General features: G+C 38.9%; 1 protein-coding gene across 1 annotated transcript in view; it reads left to right on the top strand.

The window, feature by feature from the left end:
• The window catches only part of CTNND2 (catenin delta 2), a gene marked incomplete at both ends in the record, with an annotated part of 573915 nt that overhangs the window by 463027 nt on the left and 96525 nt on the right, over positions 1-14363 (top strand). Inside the window, 2 exons of the mRNA XM_082479407.1 lie at positions 6917-7034; positions 11059-11244. Of these exons, the coding sequence (XP_082335533.1) occupies positions 6917-7034; positions 11059-11244 (304 nt within the window). The remainder of the gene's footprint in view (positions 1-6916; positions 7035-11058; positions 11245-14363) is intronic.

Raw genomic sequence — 14363 nt, forward strand, 5'->3', positions numbered from 1 at the left:
AAGAATCGAGCTGGAGATGTTACAATTCCAAATGGAGAAAAATGTCTTCACATTGTCATCTTTAAACTCTTCCCATTATGATCTTCAGAGTCTGCACCACAGCAGCTTCTTCCCAAGAGCAGTAAGTGGCACAATATTTCAGCTCTTATGAACTGAATGAACACTGGTCAAACTGACTCACCTCCTGCAGGTAGTGCATTAAAAGCGGGTATTTGCATAAAGAGCTGAGCATTAATGAGTTTAGTGATTCTTATGGAGCCGGATGCTACATGTCAGAGAAATTAAATATCAAATCAGAAAATTCCTGCAGGTAGAATTTTTTTTGTACTATAATTTAAAACATTTCCTGAATATACTATATGTAATTCTGTGCACAGTGTATAAATAGAAGTGGCACTTCAAATGAAAACACATAGCGGGGGTAGGGGGGGAGTTAGAAATATTTTTTGTTTCTTTCAGATGAGGCTATGGTTCATTATACCACGAACCTTTACCAAAAAATATTTTATGCCATAGAATTTCATTTATTTTGTTTTAGGGAGAAGAAAAGTTCTTTTAAGATGTTTATGGCAGTTTATGTTCTTTTTCCTTCACGTATCAAAACATATCAAAATAGCCCAGAATGATGTTAGAAGTCAATTGCTTCACAGATCCCACAGAGCATTCATTAAAAAAAGTGCATTTAGCCTAAGGATTGGACATGCAGAAGCACAGCAGTAAAAGCTACCTGTTGAGTGCTTGACTTGACAGGCTAATTGCTCTGATGTTTTGAAAATGAAAGATATGGCTGAATAATCAAAGCTAAATCACATTGTCATAGCATTTGCTAGAAAGGTTAATAACCAAGACTGTATCCACATTAGACTGTCAGATGTTTGTCTAATTGCAAAGTGTGCTTTTAAAGTGAAATGAATACCTAAGAGATAAAGATCTGGGGCCAAATTCCTCGTTGATATACATTGGTCTTGCTTCTTTAATTACAGTTGAGCTATTCTAATTAATAGGAGAGAATTTGCCCCAAAGCCTGTGTTGTTATTAATCCACGTGCAGGATTGATAAATTATTACTGCTCTGAAGAACAACTTAGAGGTAAAGAAGGCTATAACTGGTACTAAGAACATGTAGCAAGAAGAAATCTTGCTAATCTTGCTAATACTGCATTGAACTGTCATTCAAATCGGGCAAAATTGGAGGGAGGATCTGTGGCAGTGAGTGAAAAATCTGTTTTCATTTATTATTGCTTCCAAACAATAAGCTGATATTGTAGTCACTGAAAGCCTAACTCTTAGAAACTTGTAATAATGAAGATGAACCATCTTGTGTTTTCTTATTTTCTGTCTCACTGCCTTGTTTAAATTCATATGTTGTCTGAGAAATAGCTACTCATCTGCTAGTTTAGTTTTCAGCAGTAAGGGATGATTCAAAAAAGTCGTGGTGCACAAATAATAATAAAAAAAATGAGAGTTTGTCTAAAAGTTACAGTAGTAACTTTAAGTACTACAACTAATCCGCTTACAGTATGTCCAAAGGCTGCACTGAAAATGCACAGATAAGCCAATGTGACTCAAAGTCCACTCCCTTATAAAAAGCCCTTAAAACTGTATAGTTGTCAAGGGACTGCTGATGACTGAGCACACTTGCTGGATATATGCATGGTGCTGGTTGCCTCTTTTTGCTGTCACTATTACTGTATTAGACCCTTGCAGCAAAGAACCTGCATGCTTATAGAAACAGCTGGAAGTACACAGAAAAAGGAGTAGCTTTTACGTGATCATCTGCTACATTGCAGACCAGCTCAGAGAATCATCGCCTCTCACTGCAGCCTGCAATGGGACTGGGGACGCCAGCTTGCCACCGAGATGAGGCTCCGTCCCTGGAGGGGAATGCTTAGTCAATCAGACAGAAATATAAATAGGCAGCATATAAGACAGCACATATAGAGGAGGCCAGGATAAGGATTTTTAAAATGTTTTTATCTACATATGTGTTTTAAAGATGAGTATTTAGTTGCAGCTCGATTATACAGTATTCTCCTGAGGACTTTTCCTTTGCTAGCTATCCTCAGGGAAATGTAAACATAAACATAAACATAAACATGGTTCCTACATTAATTGTAGTTTCTTGAATTCTTGGTTTATGTAAACTTTTCCCCCATTTCTGTGGAAAATCTCTTTCTGGTGGCTATTACAGCAAGTAGAAGGATGAAAAAAGATTGAGGATGTTATGATTAGTCCCTCTTACACAAAACATTTGGGAATAAAGCTATATATTGGACACATCTGAAGTTTCATACCAAAGATAACTTCTGAGTTCTGTCTGGTTTAGGATATTTTTCTTCCCGTGTTTGTCCTTTCTTATATGACATCAGTCCATAGCAAAAATGCTACATATACTAGATATTAAACATGCTTCCTCTTTTTATCCTGGGGCCTTAAGGAGGGTCCATCTCGATTTCATCTTTGCTAAATAGGGAGAATTGGTTCTCAACAATTATCCTTCATGACTGCAGTGAGATCTGCAGTCTGCAGACTTGTAGCTGATCCAGGAAGTTTCCAAGTACTTGATGTGACCTGAGCATGCTCAAGGAGAGCAGGTGCTTCTGTATATACTTTCATTCTGTCTTCGAGATTTGTAGAACTGCCACTGGGAGTAATGTCAACAGCTTGCTAAATCTTCTCATATCCAGAGGAGACATGTCTCGGCACATTGGCTTTCTAAGTGATCTCTCTGTAGAACTCCAAGTCTTTCCCCTGGATAAGGAAGGTGGACTTAGTTACCTTAGTCATAAGGAAATTGCCCAAAGCCTCCCACAGTTTGGATAAGCATATGGAAAATGACTCTAAAGAAGAAAGAAACTGCTTGGTACCACCCATCTTCCCCCATCTCAAATCCCACCAATTATATTGAATAAGTAAAGTGCCAGAGTTGACAGAAATCAGGTATGTGTTGCACAGTGCATTCCTTTAAACCACACACTTCATATCCATAGAGCATTCAATTGACACCCCTTATGTTTGTTTGAAGAGTCATGCCTGCTGTTTAGTTATCAGGTGATGACATGATAGCTGTGACACATCTTCCCATAAAACTGAAGCTGTATTATTGTAGTTCTCTTTCCATTCCTAGATTAATAGCAAAATCAGTCTTCCATTTGTTCAGAAAACGGCACTTTGATGAGCCATGGGCGTGAGCTCTTGTTCTGACCATCTGTTCTTGGTGTTCCTCTCCTGAGAAGAAGCTGTTTACGTTAGCTGGGTTTTGGAGGACCAAGTGGGACCTTCGGACTAAACTAAGAGTTATTCTTCAGCACTCCATATTCTTGATATTCCTGTGTGACTGGATTCCATTTGAAATTAATTTTACTGGTTTATGGAGGTCTAAAAGACTCCTTGTCCCGTTAGATTCAAACTGTCAGCCTGTATCTCACATATACTCTGGGTGTCGAGTTTCCACAAAATATCAAAATTCACCAGGCAATCAAGGGTTTCCTGGGCTGTCTTTATGATGGGAAAGTATTTTTTTTTCCTGAAAACCTTTGCATTGTATCCCCACATCTTATCAAAAATCCAGAAAATGTGGTTTCACCTGTTCAGAGACCAACACTGGAGAAATATGTGCTTACTTAGTGGGACATTTTACCAATAGTAGATGCTACTAATGCTCCAGCTAAAGGTGGTGACCATGGTGAACAATTCACAAATGACAGATCATGTATTACTCCCTGTCACACTGACAGCCACAGCGTGTTCAAGTTAACAACGAGAAATAAGAAAATTAAGATGGCAGCATGTTTTCTTTGACAGTTCAAGTAACCTGGAACTTGCTTGTGTTTCGCAGAACTACATAGCCTGAACACGATGATATTAGAGACCGTCTGTGCTCAGTTAACAATGATTCCTTCAATAGAGGTGAAAAGGGAATAGTTAGATAATGGGATGTATTTCTTTTTAAATAATCAAATTGTTATTTCTGCCAAAATGTTGATGCAAGGTTTAGATTTGTCTTGGTTTTTAAGCTATTTCCCATGTAAATAAATATGCCAAATCTGGGGAGGGCTGTAGTAGCTATGAGTCAGTGCAGAAACAAGACAGAGACTTTGAAAAGAAAAGGAAAAGCAGTCATGGGAATTCAGTATATTCACCTCTTAATTACAGAAGCAACTGGAGCATAATGGGGAAGGATGATGAACAGAAGAACTGAACTCGACAGCTCCTCCACACAGGGCAAAGAAATGCATCGTCTGTGCAAGATGTGCCCCTAGTGTGTCTGTATTACTTTGTATAAAGGCCTCATATTCTTTATTTGGCTGGAAATGAAAGAGGCAGGCAGCTCACAGCTCAGGGACTATAAGGTTGTCTGCATTTTCTTGGTGAGGAGGAGTTTCTGGTGGACTTGGAGAGCAACTGAGAGTCTGCCAGTCTCTGCAGGCTCTGGAGAGTCAAGGTGACATGCTTTTCGCCATGCTAGAGACAAGGAGAAATCACCTCAATGAAAAGATCAGGGAGAATGTATCTCTGTTCCTACCAATGTCTTAAGTCTATATATTTTGAAAGCTTGCACTCAGTATGCGTAACTGCAGAAAATTAAGAAGCCTGGACACATTATGTTAGTACAGACTGTTACATCTATTTCTGTTTAAAAGGATTCAGTAATATTTTAATATTTCAGCTTTTTTTTTTTTTTTATAGTGGTGCAAGGAAAGGTGGTGTGCTGAGAACACTTCCTCAGCATCCTCCTATTTTAATTTGTGCAGTTTTTCTTTTAGGACTGGATAAAACTCTCTCTCTCTCTCTCTCTGTTTACCTTCTTGGAGGGTGGGAGAGTAGAATTTCAGATAAAAGAAGTCCCCTAATCCTCCTTGTACTCACTGCCCACCCCCAATGCAATTTTCAGATCCATGATTTTGCTTTTCCTACATGTGCTGTCTGTCAGGAATTTCAGGTGGATCTGTTGCCTTTAATAAGGGAACAGTGTACTCAAAATACACTTTAGGCAGTGTCCCCAGCCCTGCAGATATAGGACATGGGCACTGTTTTTGGAAAACCATGCTCTATAATTTTACTTTCTGATTTCTGTCACCCAAAGTGAAGTCAAAAAGTTTCCATCACTTCAAAGGGAGAGCCAATAGAAGACTTTTTCTAGTTGATGCTCTCCAGACCCCAGTTCCTGGATGACAGAAGAGTGTTTCCCCATGAACTGGAGGAAAACCACTCATCTCCTGCTCTTACGGCAGCAGAGAGGGGGAAAGGGTATGGAGTTCAGGGGCCAGAAGAGCAAGACAACACAAAACTTGCAAGCCATTATGAAGGGGATACTTCTGATGTGTAATGTGAGGTGAACTGGGGAGTCTCAAGGAGAATGGAAAGCATGAATTTGTGTGCTAGAGAGATAAAGGAATTTATTCTGGTGCTTCATTTGTTGGGCTGCCTGCAGAAGTGAAGGGAATGGTATTGAATTAATTGTGTGGGGGAGAGCAGAACTAATTAGGACTGTGTGGAGATGCAAGTATAGATGGAAGATCATGTGTGTTTAGGGAGCAGAATCAATTAGGAACCTGCAGTGGAGGGGCTGGGGGATTGTCCAGTTATAAGATTATTTGATTAGGAAAACTTGTTGGTGCTTGGGGGAACAGAAATGCCTTTTTTCAGCTGATGGGGAGGCAGAACAGGATGAAATAGGTAGAGCAAAGAAAGAATTGAAAGGAAGTCTATTGTTAAGTCCTCTCACCTTCCTCCATCTAAAAATCATTCCCCCCTCCCAGGAGTCTCATCCTTTTTCCATCTTTAATGCAAAGGCAATGGAAAATGGCATAAGAGGAAGAAAAGGCCTTGTCTTCTTCCCAAATCAAAGGGCCAGTGGCGTCCCTTTTGTTTGCATCCATTGGTATTAAGAAGGTAGGGCTGGTGTGCTCTTCTCTGCTCTTCCTTTGTGTCAACCTTAGTAGTGGGGAAAGGGGAGCTACAGAGGACTCACAGCAGAGATTTGTCTTCCCCTACCAAAGGGGACCATGTGAAAAGTTTCGCCCTGTTCCTGAGATTGCCAATTCACCCATTTCCAAATCCAAACAGCTGTGCAAATTTGAATGCAGTTTTTCTCAGGGAGGATTGATGGTATCAAGCATAGGTTCTATTTAGATGTGCTCATTCATACATACTTGTTTCTTTATATATCAATATTTTTAACTTTATGACATGTTATGTTATGCAGTAAATTTTGTTTTAATTGTGTTGTTATAAACGTATATAGAAGGCCCTCTAGCCCTGTCTGAGGAACACAATTATTTTAATAAGCTGAGGTTTTAAATTTTGCAATGTAAAATAACTTGTGAGTGACTATGTAAAGAGAAGATTGAGGCATTAATGTTCTCTGAAAATGAGAGGGAAAAGGAAACACTCGAATAAAATGAGAAGCAAGCAATACCAGGTGTTTTACGTTATGCTTTGATAATATTTTTCTCTCAGGTTAAGAGCCCTAACTACTGGGCTCTTCAAATCCTAGGAGATTTCTTTGGCAAAACCTCTAGACTTTTCAAAGCCTGATTTATCTGTACATATGCACATTTTTAAAATGCTTTCTCACAAATACAAAACCTACTTTTGTTTAAAAAAAAAAAGAAAGAAAAATTATCAGCCCTTCTCCAAATTGTAGCAGGCAGTGAGTCTCCCCACGCAGGTGGTCGCACGCTGCTTGGTCCCTCAGCCCTTTCTTGTGGAGGACCCGATGACTTCCATTTGTTCCCCTCCGTGTTACATTTCCTGAGCTCATTCACAGCTGTCTTCATTATTCACAGCTCTGAACTGATGAAAGGAGAAAAAAAACCAAACAACCAACCCAAGTGTTTTTATCTGTGTGTTAATTGTGAGAGTGTTTCAGGAGGGGAGCTGTGGAGGTGGTGACACTTGCTGTTGCCTTGCAGGAATGTCAGCTCTGCTGGAGAGGAGGCCCGCCGAAGAATGAGGGAGTGTGATGGCCTGACGGACGCATTGCTGTACGTGATCCAGTCTGCTCTGGGGAGCAGTGAAATTGATAGTAAGGTTTGTCATCTTTGTCTTTTGAGGAACAAAAAAAAATCCAGGTATTCAGAGTACATCAGGACTATAAAAGGACAGGGTTTTTTTAAATGTTGTGAGGGATGCCTCAGCAAAGCATAATTTAGCCTTTTTTTTTTTTTTTCTTTCCCTTCTGCTGAGCTGTGTATTTTTGTGTGCTAAGTGTTGGATTTGTGTCTACCTGTGTAGTGTGTGCAGGTAAGCGTGTCACCCTTTCACTTTAATTATTAAAGGAGAAAATATGATACTGATTTAAGAAGAACAAATACGTCGTGTTCTATGTAAACTTCATTACGCTGCTCTGCCAGACTTACCTTAAAACTGATTTTCAGTACCCATTATGAAACAGAGCTAATAACAGTGAGGTAAGTTTACAAGGCAAACACACACAAAAAATGTGCAATTAATAGGTAGTTTTGCAGTAATCCCAATGTTATTTCCTCTTTGAAGAGGATCAATGAATGCTTTCAATAACAGTTGCTTTAAGATGTATTTTTATGTCAACTTTACTTCTCTGAAGTACTAGGATATGAACATGCTTCTCCAAAGGTGAAAGGTGCTGCCTAATTGAAAAGACTTCAAGGAGTTACAAATTGAAGATTTGTAATACATTAAAGTATTCCAGAGAAGAAGAAAAAGGCTAGTTTCGCATACCTTTTGCTTTCAGTATATGGTGCTAAATTAATTACAGTTGCTGCTCTTAAGGCAACTATGATCCATTTGTAAACCCCCAAGAAGGAGAGCCGCCTTTTGAATAGCAAAGTTTTGAAGCCCAGTAGGTTTGTATTTCCAATTGATCCTTCACAGATAGTTGTCCATGGACCTCTGTGGGTTTATAGATTGGAGAGGGATAATCTCCAGAATTTTCTGGTCGTTAGCCTGAACCGAATAAGTGAAATTTGCCTATGAATTCAAGGGAGGGAGAGAGGAATTATGAGAGGTTTGTAGCACCTGGTGCTAGGCCAGCACCATGGTTCTCTTTTTTTAAAGGGGGGGGGGGGGGAACGGGGAACAACACCCCCAAAAAACCCCACAACCCACTAGTCTATAATCAGTCTTCCATTCATAAAAGTTTAGCAGAGCAAGGAAGGGAGAAGGCCGCCCACAAGGTGGGAACCACACTTCCAGCAGCGTTCAGCACAAACTGGGCTGCGTCTGCAGCTTCCCGCAGTGCAGCCCCCAAGCGCGGGGCTTCGTTAGCTTCGGAAGAGCTAACCCGGGGACTGCTTCAAAGCTCTTTGACTCAGCTTGCCTAACAGAAAGGAAAAGTTAGAGGGGCTTCACTGGAGCAGAGATGGAGGAGGAGGAAGTCAATTTACGCCCCATCTCACAGCTCAGTTGCTGCTTTTTTCAGCTGTTTCTTTGTAGGTGACCCAACTGATTTCAAGATTGTTTTACTGCTAAAAAGGCTAAATAAGGAGCACAGTAACCCCCCTGTTTTGCCTCTTGTTGTTAATATAGACTGTTCTGTTTATACTCTCAATTGTAGCTGGTATGACTTGGAAAAACTGCAGGCGAAGTCATATATGGAGGAAAAAATGAAGAAATGAGAAAAAAATTCTTCTCCCTGCCTTAGTAGTTTTAACTTCCTGTCTAACAGATTTTAACTGTATGACGTAAAGCAGATGCGCATCTAAATACAAAAGACCATAGTGTAGCTTCTTATCTTGCATCTTTATCCCAAAGTAGAATGTAATTTTACTTAAATATTAAAAGAACTGACTATAAATCACTTTTTAATCTAGTTTCAAAAATGGCACTATTATAACAAAAAAAAAATGAACTTTAAAATGAAGTTAATAAATGTTGTTTACCAAATGCAATGACAATTGGCCTATTAGATAATTTTGTAATACTGATACTGACTAAAAACCAAAATACAGGTCCCTGTTCTTGCATGCTCTGAAAAAGGATGGGGGACTTGCAAGCAGATGCAGAGTTGTTAGTCGCTCTTCATGTTGGTGAAGTTAAGAGTGCATAAATCTTAGCAGCATTACAGGCATCTTAGCAGCAGTGTTTCTTATAAATGTGTAATAAGAAAAAGCTATGCTAATTCAAGTTAAAACGTTAAAAATTAGTGACTTGGATGTGGTTACCTGACAAAGTTACTCTTCTTAATTTTAATTTGATCTATTGAAGTAGAAAGATTACCGAACTCATATTTAGTCCCCTTACGATGAAACTGAAAAATATCTGTGGGAACAAGGAATACAAGGACCCTCAAAAGTTCAAAGCTACAAGTCAAGAGGGAGTGAAGTCTGTCCTACTGCGTGACTACAACCAGCTTTCTTGCTTGCAGAGTTCACCTCAGTGAAGATGATGTCGGTTGCGGTTGAGTTTTGGAAGTTTGCTTACCAGTTTTTAGCTTGGGATAACATTGTCCTTGCAGTGGACTCAGTTTATTTGTTTTTGACATAATGAGAATTTTAAGTGTGAAAACTGTTATTTTTAAAAAGGAGAATTAAAATTTCGAACTGTGATAAATGCAAAGCTTTGACTTCAGCACACTATGGCTGTGCAGAAGAAAATACTAGCAAGAGTGACTAAAAGTCACACATGGAAATGTTAAAGAAAAGTAAAAGAGGCAGCAAACTTTTTTTTTTTTTTTAAAGTATTGTCACTATGAAGTCTGCAAAGCTTTCAGGTATGAAAGGTGCACTAAGACACTTTCTACACACACATAGATATATGTATTTCTACTTGTGTTTATGTGTTTGGCTGGAGATTTCAAATTAGTACAAGTGTAATGTGAAATCTATGTTAAGAAATAAATACATATTCCTGTCCTGGTGAGTCTGAGTTCAGTATAATCTCTGGAACTTACTGTCATCAGAAAAATAATGTGCCAAATGCATACCTGGCATAAACTCATACAGTATATGAAAGTAAATGAATCCCCACCTGTTTGCCTCACTGGTCAATATGTCAGCGTAGGACAGAGCTGAAAGCCTCACAGTCGTTCTGTTCTGGGTTAATGGAGCAACAGAGTTGGGATGTAGCGGCTATTGGTTTTTATCTCCATGGAGCACTAGGAGCAGTTGAAATAAATATAGATAGATACAGACCGGAAATAAATATAGATAGATACAGACCGGCTTTTTTAACTATGCTTTCCCTGCCTCCAGAAAATTAAGCCAATATCCTTCTTATTAGGGATAGTCAGACCAAATTGAACTAACTCAATGAGTAGGCTTCAAGTAAGTCTAAGCTGTACTTCTTTTGGATTTGCGGAAGTTATGTTGAATTATCAGTGGGTTTTCCTTCACTGGGTCTCACTGAATTTCTGGATTCCTGCCAGTGCTTTCTACAGAAGGCACAACCTTTCGAGGGGACAAATGGATGAAAGAGGAAGGCTGCCCACAAGGTATCTGCAGCCTGGCTAGAAGCAGTAAAAGCAGCAAGACTCTGAGATGTCTAGTCTTACATCTGGGACTCGGGGAAACATCATCCGTTCATGCTGCACGTACTTGTGAAACAGAACTCAGATCCCATTTTTCTGGTAATTTACATAGAATTGATGCTAGAAAAAGGTTATTTCTGGTTTAAAAAAACAAACAAACAAAAAAAAACACCGAAAAGAAAAAAAAAAAAAAAAACACAACAAAACCAGACCCACAACCTACTGCCGTTTCTGTTTGTAGTGTTTTCTGATCACTGAGATGGCAGTTTGCTGATGGTGTATGTGTGTGTGTTCAGGTTCTCTTGATTGCTTTTTACCTCGGCTTCGGTTTCACATAGGGCTCCAGTGTGAAATTCAGAATAAAAAAACTCATGGAAGAATATTGTCCAGACTACTGATTTCTTTCCATAAAAATTTCTAAATCTCTTAAGCTTTGATTACCTGGCGAGCACTCAGAAATGAGCAGATAAGAATTTTGCTGGGAAAATGTATGTGTGAAGATCAATGATATTTCTTCCTCTTGTATACAGAACGAGCAAGGGAAGGATTTTAACTTTTTTCTGGTTTTGTTCTTGTTGTTTTGTTTTTTTTTTTTGTCATGCTTTTCAGACCGTTGAAAACTGTGTGTGCATTTTGAGGAACCTCTCATACAGGCTAGCTGCAGAAACATCTCAGGGACAGCAGATGGGAACAGATGAACTTGATGGATTACTCTGTGGTGATGCCAATGGAAAAGACGCAGAGAGTTCAGGGTGCTGGGGAAAGAAGAAGAAGAAAAAGAAATCACAAGATCAGGTAATGAAAGTTACTTGCAGCTGTGTTGCGAGTAGTTGAAGTGCCCATCATTTAAAATATAAATAATTAATGCACTGTATTAGAAATAAAGTGCATGATGAATAATATACAAAACTGTTGCCTCTGTTAATTAGCTGAGGCTTAAAGCAGAGTGTGGCTCTAGAGTAACGAAAGGAAATATGTTTGCCTGAGAAAGTTGTACATTACGTGGTGGCACCTGGAAACTAGTCACGGGTACACCGTGAATGCCGTAAATACTGAGAACTGCTCAGTCTATTGCAGGAAGGCATTTATAATGAAAAGTGTAATTCTTAACATTCAGATGTAATCTGCATATACTTTTCACTGTACTTCCACACAGCCGTGTGTATAGAGAGGCCTTGATGCAAGCAAACATCAGGCTTGTCTTTGTGTACTTGTTTGCTTCAAAGTTAGTCTTGTACTCTGCCACACCCTGTTGGGAGAAAACTGTATAGGACTTAATCAAGCAATATGAGTGAATGTTCAAAAAAGTGCATGTTTTGATATATTTAGTGTCATTACCAAGCAAAGATTGAGTCAGTCAAGTACAGTCTTGATAGTTTCCTCAAATTATTTGAGGTGCTGTGGTTCTTTATTTTAGGTGGGTTGACTTTCAAAGTGTATTTATCTTCTCGTTTTCCCATTAACAACTTGAAATTCGGGGAATGCTGACAATGATACTGCAGAGAAAGACGCTGTTGTACCAGTACACACACTAAATAGCAATGAGAATGGCTACTGATTTATAAACTTTCAAATAATTTGTGCTGGCAGCAATTAGGTCTCCATCTCTTCCTAACCTTAGTCTTTTCCATTGCCATTTATTTCTGTTTCAGATTGCTCAAAGAAAATATTCATTTGAGTAAGCAATTAGGCACACAAGGTATTTGAATAAATGATGTAAACCAGTATTGAAAATATTCCTGAGTTCATAAAGGCAAATTGTGTTAATGTGGAAAAGTTATAGGAACATTAACAAGCTAAGATTTGGGTACTGAAAAATGCAGTGCTCATGACTAGTAAGACTTGAATTTCACCTACTCTTCTAGTTAAACACTGCAGTCATCAGATAACTTGAGTTTATTATGGCCTTTTGTTGGGATTCCTGTGTTAGGCTACAACGAGATAAAAAGTGCCAACGCAATCTAATTTTACCCCATAAAAAGTCATCATCTCTGTTCCCGAATTAACAGTTCCCACACACTACATTTGCAGTTATTCAAAGTGCAGGAACAAAAATAGCATGTCTGGATACGAATGGGTCATACTGCATCTTGCCTTTCTCTTTTGATGCTCTGTTTACCAACACATACGTGTGTGTGCACACACACATACGCTATATAAAGTCTTTTTTAACTCTTCCTTTTATATTCCTTCTGTGATTTCTGAATCTCAGGTTCATACTTTTAACTTTGTACCACTGACTGTTTCATTGTTCCTGTCAGACTCTCTGTACTTTAAAGGTTCCCTAGAAAAGATCTTTCTTCTCCTCCAGGCCAAAGAACTAATCTCTTTTGGCTGATTTCCTTTACAATATACGTGCTTCTGCCTGCTCTTAGATATCTTTTGTCTGGGTCTATGAGTGTTCATTATCAGCATGCAGCATGGTAAAGGTCTCTTCAGATCTGCTTTTGTTTGCCGAATAGAAGGGTTTAACATAATTTTTAAAATCCAAAGAAAAGTAAAACTATGCACATATGTTCAGGTTTATGTTCATTAGGCTTTTCTGTGGCGGGGAAATAAATTTACTCTTTCCAGAACTATTCTTGTGGTACAAAGGACCACTTTGCCTTACAAACATCAGAAATATTTTTCTAATTATTTTTCTCCTTTCGTATCCTTTCCTTTAAATCTGGACAGCCTACCCCGTCGTGCCATATACCAGTTCTCAGCTGTGGCTGTTGTTCAGTTTGGGTGTTTAAGGGAGCCTTCTGAGCCTTCTGCAGATCACATTATTCTCAGCCCATGATCCTTGTCTGTTGTTGACTGTACCAACATTTTACAATATGTTATCAAGTTAACTGGAACCCTACTAAAAATAATTGTGACTGAGGTCTATTAGCAAGATCACCATGCCAGAAACAGCTCTCCCAAGTTACTCTCATCAATAGAAAAGAAAAACAGAAGAATGTTTTTCATGTAACTGTGCCTTTATATTAATAGCATAGAGCTTGACCCCCAACTCAAACTGGGATAAGGGTAAACATAATCTTTTTGTCCATTTATTTTGCAAAAATGAGCACACAACTATATTCAGTTGGCTGGAAACCACCTAGTCAAATTATCTTTTTTTTTTTTTTTTTTTTTTTTAAAAAGTTATTTCTGTTTCTTTGGCTCCGTTATTGTCTTGCAGTTTTTCAGGACCCCATTTTCATTGCTACTGAAAACTAGGACTGTGGAAATCCAGATAATTTTCTTCTTCTGGACTGTGTCACAGTCAGGAATAATGTTTACTGTTTCTCTGTGTGTCAAGAAAAATCAGTATTCTTGGGTGTTTTGTTGGGGTTGTTTTTTTCTGGCCAAGAGTCTTTAACAACAGGGTTGTCTTGTGTTCCTCAGCTCAGTCAGAATTCACCCATCTAAACTAAGCTCGCCAACACTTTCAGCAGCCTGCAGGAGAACGTTTTCACATGTCCTTTCACCATACATCATCTCCCTTTGTGCTGACTGCTGCCCCGTGTATTACACGTGTACATATTCTTCTACAATAATCTCATTGTTTTTCTGCAAGACTTAATTTTTTCCACGTAATGCCTTTCATGATCTCTTTTCAGTTGCAGTGCTTAAGCTGTTACTTGCTGCTTGTTCTGTCCCTCAGAACAGATCTCGTGGTCTCCTTGGGATGCTATTTTTAGAGTGCTCATTCTGCTAAGTGCCTCAGCAGGGAAGCTTTTATCCTCTGAAATATTTTACAATATAGTTCTGAATATCACACTCGTGGTGGACAGTGTTTTACATGTAAATAACCAAGGCATACCTATGGAAACTTCATGGGATGCAGTGATTTATAAGAGCTGAAACACTGGAAGTGCTGCACACCACCATAGATTTGGAACCTGCGGAAGAAAAATCAAAGAAATGGAAGCCAATAGACATAA

Source organism: Vanellus vanellus, assembly GCF_965231255.1.
Source record: "Vanellus vanellus genome assembly, chromosome: 2".
Lineage (NCBI taxonomy): Eukaryota > Metazoa > Chordata > Aves > Charadriiformes > Charadriidae > Vanellus > Vanellus vanellus.